This window comes from Alligator sinensis, unplaced genomic scaffold, assembly GCF_000455745.1.
Source record: "Alligator sinensis unplaced genomic scaffold, ASM45574v1 scaffold861_1, whole genome shotgun sequence".
Classification (NCBI taxonomy): Eukaryota; Metazoa; Chordata; order Crocodylia; family Alligatoridae; genus Alligator; species Alligator sinensis.
Genome location: NW_005842153.1, coordinates 126969 through 133337, shown reverse-complemented (window position 1 = coordinate 133337; position 6369 = coordinate 126969). Strand labels below are relative to the sequence as shown.

The 6369-nt window shown below is 49.3% G+C and overlaps 1 protein-coding gene and 1 long non-coding RNA gene across 2 annotated transcripts in view; one reads left to right on the top strand and one right to left on the bottom strand.

Moving 5' to 3' along the window:
* Positions 1 to 194, bottom strand: part of GAR1 (GAR1 ribonucleoprotein) — a 6028-nt gene extending 5834 nt beyond the window's left edge. The window contains 1 exon segment of the mRNA XM_025206355.1: positions 1 to 194. Within this exon segment, the coding sequence (XP_025062140.1) occupies positions 1 to 194 (194 nt within the window).
* A 5178-nt stretch (positions 195 to 5372) lies between these two features.
* LOC102384696 lies at positions 5373 to 5901 on the top strand. Its single transcript, XR_324074.3, has 3 exons — positions 5373 to 5555; positions 5656 to 5735; positions 5848 to 5901. It is a non-coding gene; the product is annotated as an uncharacterized LOC102384696 (long non-coding RNA).
* The last annotated feature ends 468 nt before the right edge of the window (positions 5902 to 6369 follow it).

Here is a 6369-nt window from a genome sequence, read left to right as displayed (position 1 = left end):
CAGCCCTCCTCGCGCCACCGGCCACTTCCGATGTCGTCACCCGCACGCGCCCGGCCAATCTCAGCAGAGCTGGGCGAGTAGGCCGTAAAGCAAAACGTTTCGTCGCAAACGTGAAAGCGGGGGAGGGGACATAGCAGCCTGTTTTCCGCCCACTGTCGTTTTGCGGCAGAAGGCAGCGCTCACTTAGGGCGCATGCGCAATATGCCTAAAGGGAGGCTGGGGGTTTGATTGACATGTGACGTTTCCCCCTTCCCCTTTTCCGGACTGTGAACAGCTGCAAGGGGTGGAGAGCTGACTCACAGCCGGCGGCGCATGCGCAGAAATGTTGGGGTCTCCGCCTTCCCTGGACAGTGCTGCTCGCCCCTTTGCACCGTAGGCGGCCCGTGCTGGGGCGAGGGGAGGACGCGGGTTCGAGGCTCCCCTCAGCGCGCGCCTCTTTGCACCGTAGGCGGCCGTTGCTGCGGCGAGGGGAGGCCGCAGGTTCGAGGCTCCTCTCCGCGCTCAGCGCTGCTGTCACCAACACAAATGTTTTGTGCAGCTCGAAGATAGCAAATAAAAGCTATTCGCACTTGCTTATGATGCTACGAAATGAGAATAATGTTTTCTAGTTAGTATTCCTGTTGCACATGAGTACCCAAAGTGGAAGGCAGTGGAAAATAATGAACTTGTCCTGGGAAGTTTCACCGCTTGTGCACCAGCAGGATTTTATCTTTCTAGCTCTAGAGCCACTATAACACTGCTGTGAAATTTGCCAGGTGTAATTGGGACAACACCAGGATTTTCTTTCACCTCTGCTGTATCATTTTTAATTTTCGCTGTTCAATTCTCCACCTTTATTTTCTTCTCTATCTCTTCCTTTTCACTTCATCTTTGAAGGCTATATCTTTCACTCTATCTTTGAAGGCCTTGGCCATATAAATGTTAGAATATGTAATACTATAGTTGATTCAGGATTTGATAGAGTTAGGGCTATCATACTTAGGTCAATTTACAAACAGATTTGGATATTTAACCTGAAAAGGGAAAATAAGGAGGATGTTCCCCTAGCCATCATTTCTTTTATGCCAAATAATTATGAAAGCTGACAACAAAAATTAAATGTAAATTAAGGTTGTTACTACGTATATATACTAAGGGACTTCTCCATTTAAAATGTTAAGAATTTCAGAGGAAGAACATGGAAGGTGATGAGACAGTAGCTCATAGGCACGCTCTATCCTCTATTCATCTTAAGTATTCATGGCAAATAGTCACATTATATATTCCAAATCATCCTTGATTCTTCCCTTTTATAAAGATCCACTATTCATCCAACAACAATGGGCATGCTTAAAGTGTGGTTACATTTAGGGTGCTGACAGACATGCAGGCCCCTGCTCTAACTCGTGGCACTTTACATAAAGTACCATGAGTTAGATAGAGTGTCCCGTCCCTCCCCGCCCCAACAGACATTAATCTCTTGGATCAGGGTTGGGGGGAACCAAACTCCACTTTGGAGCCAATAGAGTGGAGGAGCCTGCCTGCAGCCTCTCTTCCCTAGCCCTGCCTTCTCCCACCCAAATCTTGTGCTCTCTTCAGGAAGGGGGTGGGGAGAAGGGAAGGGGCGCAAGCTAAGGGCTGGGGTTTGCCAGGCCTGAGCTGGAGGAGGAGGAGCTAGAGGGCTTGAGGCAGGAGGGCTCCAATCAACCTGCCTCCCTCCTCCAGTTCAGGCCAGGTAAATACTAGCCCACAGTTTGTTCCCCCTCCCTTCATGCAGACAGCACTGGGAGTGGTGCAACAGATTGACTTTAGTGAACAGAAGTTCCCTAAATCACTCCAAAGTGGAGCACCTTCATCTGATCCCTCATTCGATGAGGGTTAATTTGTCACATGATCAGCCACTTTTAAAGTGCTCTGCAGCCATGCACGTGTGTCCTGGCATGGCTGTAGAGTGCTTTCAGGGGGGCGATCGTGTCATACATGTAACTTCTGTCTGCACCCTTAATCACATATCAGTTAGCCCTCAGGCAAAGCCAAATGACGTGATTGAAAACACTCACATTGGTTTTAATGGACTTTAGATCAAGCTCTTCTTGCTCTTTCAGTCTTCCAATGGTTAAAAAGATACAATTGTGGTTTTGCTTTGTCCCCCCTCCTTTTAGTTTTAAAGAAAACAATAGATGGCAATCATGTTCCTCAAGAGACTAATTGTTCCAGAAAGACACTATTCAGGTCACCTTTCCCTTAACAGTTGGTCCAATAAAAGAAATCACCCACAAAAATCTTTGACCAGGCCTCACAGTATCTAGCAATGTTTCATCTTTTTACACTCAGATTACTGGAGCTAGTCAGTAAAGTGGCATTGCTCAGAAGAGACATTCCTATTGACAAGGAGCCTAGGGAATTTGTATTACCTTTGTGAATTTTAAATGATATTGTTATGAAACAAGCACCTGAACAGTGGCTAACATTGCATCTTAGCACTGTGTAGGCATTTCTTGCAGTGGTGAATTTTGCTGTTTTGTTTGTTTTTCTTTGCTTAATTAGTCCTTTACTATTTTAATTTCCTACTGTGTATTGGCCAGGCAACAGGAACTCAACCTTTATTTCCTCCCTGCAATTACATCAAAACAGAGGGAGGGAAGATGGAAAGAAACATTGCTCTGGAAGGGCTCTGTGGCTGAAGTACTTGAACTAATACCTCACTTGAGTGAGAGAAAATGTGGCTGAAGTATCTAACCAATATCTGAGAGAAAGTGAAAGACCAGTCATCTCGAGCATCAGCAAACTTACAGATCATTCTTCTGTTCAAAACTTCTGTTGTCAACTGCAGCCATTTAGAATCATGTTGAAATTTGATCCAAAATTTTGGTTAGGAAAGGGAAGGTACATTTTGGCCAAACCCAGCATGGCTCTTTTCAGAGCAAACCTCTCAATCAAACAGTACCCTTTCCATTCCAGCTGCAATCTCATAGGTACCAGTCCCTAAATCTCTCTCTCTCACACATGCATGCACGCGCGCGCGCGCGCACACACACACACACTGTAATTTTGTTTGCTGACCGTAGTTAGCAACACCTGAAGTCCATAAGCCAGGGGCAGGCAAAATATGGCCCGCAGAGCCCCTTCAAAAATCAACACCCACATAATAGCAGCTGCCTGCCTAAAAGCCTCCAGCAGTGGCTGGCGGCATGAGCTGCCGGCTGCAAGCACCTTGTGCTGTTTACTTGGGCTCTGGTTGCGAGGCAGCCAACCCTGACCTCAGCCTGCCCCAGCTGGCTTCGCCCTGCCCATGGCTCTGGCCATGTTTGCATCTTGAGACGGGCAGGGTGGGCTGGGCCAGGTCCTGTGGCACCAGTGAAGGGAAAGCGTGCCTGGGCCAGCTTCTGCTTTGCTGCACAAGACTGGAAAGGATCCTGGCATGCTGCTAGAGATGGGACGAGCCCAGCTGGGTTGGCACTGGCCACTAGAAGTTGGCGGCTGAGCCATGTGCGGCTCAGGATGGAATGAGCCTGGAAAGCGGCTCAGGATAAGACCAGGAAAGCAGCTGCTGGGCAGACTTTCCCCGCGTTGTGCCGCTCGGGCTGGGCCAGGCTAGGCCAGCACCGGGGAGGGGAAGCAGCAGCTGGGCCAGCTTTGCCACGTGCAGCTTGGACTGGGTTGGCACCAGGGAGGAGATGTGGCAGCTGAGCTGCGTGCCACTTGGGACAGCAGGGCCGGGCCAGCTGAGGAAGGGGAAGCCGCGGTTTTGCCACGTGCAGCTTCAGCTGGACTGGGCTGGCACCGGGGAGGGGCTGCTCCTGGTCCGGTCCCAAGTAGCACATGACTCAGCTGTTGCTTCTGCTGGCTAGTGCCGACCCAGCTGGGCTGGTCCCGTCCCCAGCAGCATGCGGGGCTGCCAGCTTCGGCAACATACCATTGGGGACCGGCCAGGCCCAGCCAGCGCGGCACCAGCCAGGAAAAGCGGTGATGGAACCTCCTGCTGCTTGGGACCGGCCAGCGCAAGTAGCTTGGGACCGTCCGGTGCAGCTGAGCCATGTGCCACTCCAGCCAGAGTCATCCCATCCTGAGCCGCACATGGCTCAGCCGCCACTTCTGGTGGCCGGTGCCGACCCAGCCTGGCTCATCCCATCCTCAGCAGCATGTGGGGAAGCCACAGCTAAGCCAGTGTCGGCCCCATGCTGCTTGGGACGGGACAGGACTAGCCAGGCCAGCATTGGGGAGGGAAAGCCGCGGCTGAACTGCCTGCAGCTTGTGACGGGACAGGTCCTGCAGCACTGGAGGGGGCCAAGCCAGCACTGTGAGGGGAACCTGGGCCTGGGCTAGCTTCTGCCATGTCACGGGGGGGAGGGGGATGGGCTGGGATGGGCCAGGTCATGCTGGCACCAGTGAGGGGAAAGGGGTTGGCCACTTTTGCCGCTTGGGGCCTGATGGGGTGGGATGGTTCCTATCTTGTGGGACAGGTCTGGTGACCAGTGCTGGTGATGGGAAGGGAGGCTGGGCTAGCTTCTGCTGGCGGCAGGTAAGGAGGGGCTGAGTCGGGTCCTGCCATGCAGGTGTGGGGAAGGGCAGGCTGAGCTGGCTTCTGCTGCATTGTGGGGTGCCCGCCCCTGCCTTGCAGCTAGGAACCCTTGCTGGGAGGGGATGGGCCTGGCCATGAGGTCCCAACCTTGTAGCTGGGATCCAGGTGCTGCCAGGCTGGCCCTGGCTGGCTCCTTGCCCCACATGCAGGTCCAGGCTTGCAGCTGGCAACCAGAACAGGACAGGAGGGACTGGCTCCAGTTGTTGATTTTCATTCCAGGAATCACTAAAAATGTTGAGCTCTCAGAAGAATTGGCATCAATGCAGTCAATACATATACTGCTGCCCTTTTAAAAGAGACTGCAGATAATTTATCTTAAAAAAAGAGGACAAGGTCCTCTTTTGCTCCTTTATCACATGTAAAAGTGCCTTTAACTGAAATAGGTATTGATGATAAACTAGGGTTACTATATTCTAATTTCAAAAAAGAGGACACCTGGCTAGGTTGTCACAACTGCGTTGTGTTTGCACAGTCGTGATTTCCCACCGCTTTAAAAGTCTTTTTGGCGCATTCAATTAACACTGCTCGGACATGTTTTATTGTGCATCGCGGCTGCTCCTCACCCTATTTATGGATTCTTGTGCAAACACTACATCACCCAGAGACCTGTAATTACTCTCCTTCGCCACCAGGTGGCACTGTGCTATTTTTGTAATTCAGGGCTTTATGCAGTAGGTGCCACTGTGATTTTATTTTAAGGGGGGGCGTTTCTTCCCCTCCCTCCTACTCCATGGCTGACGGTAGGAAGTCAGGGCACGGTGCAGCATGGCAGCTCATAATGGTATAGACAGGAATAAAGAGACAAGGAGGAGCAACCCAGTGGTGTACATGTAATATACTACCCCTGATAATTTTTGCCCTTCCTTTGCCACCACTGCCACCACCTGCAGTGTATGTGCTACCCAGCCCCCTGCACCCGTGCTCATGTACCCCCTACCCTGCTGTGCCCACTGCAGTGTTCAGAATTGCAGAGCACAGCGGCATCACCAGAATGGTAAGTTTGCAACTATAAAAGTTTGGAGCATGCTCACCCCTAAGACTTCCTTGAATATTTCAAACCTTCCTATTTCTTATAATTGACATTCCCATTCCAGAGCCACAATGAATACATAGTCCAGGCAGACACTGCCTGCCAGACCCACCACCCAGATGCAGCATCTCAGGTGATACATAGGTAATATCCAAATGTCCAAATGACCTTGTGCGGGGTGGGGCTGGGGGGCAAGAGGGCAGTTTTTGGACTGTGATCCAAAACCCCATCCTCTTCTTTCTTTCCCTCCCTGCAGAAAACTTTCATGATCGGAAATCACAGACCAAGACCAATAAGGATAAAAAGCAGCAAGTTATTTAGCGTATACTGTGTAATCTCCTATAGAAAACAGTGTATAGTTTAGTTAAGTAATGTACAGATTTATAGATAGTGTATAGTGTATAGATAAAGATCTCAATAGATATTGTTTAAATAGTGTATAGATAGATCGATAGATATTGTATAGAATTATATAGAAAATAGTGTTTAGTTATTGTATATAGATAATGTAATACAACGCTGTTTTTATAAGTGCTGGGGAGGAAAATCCTGACTTTTTTGTTTTTATATTATTTTTTGATTTTCCTATTTATTTTAAATTTTCTTTAGTTTATTTATTATGTAAATACTTTTTTTACTTATGCCTTTTTGATAAAAAAGAAAAACACCACCCTTTTTGAATAAAGTTTTGTAACTTTTTTGTCTGTATATATGTGTGGCATGTTTTCTTTCATGGGGAGATTGACATGCATAGCATTGTGTGGTTTGGGGGTGGGTG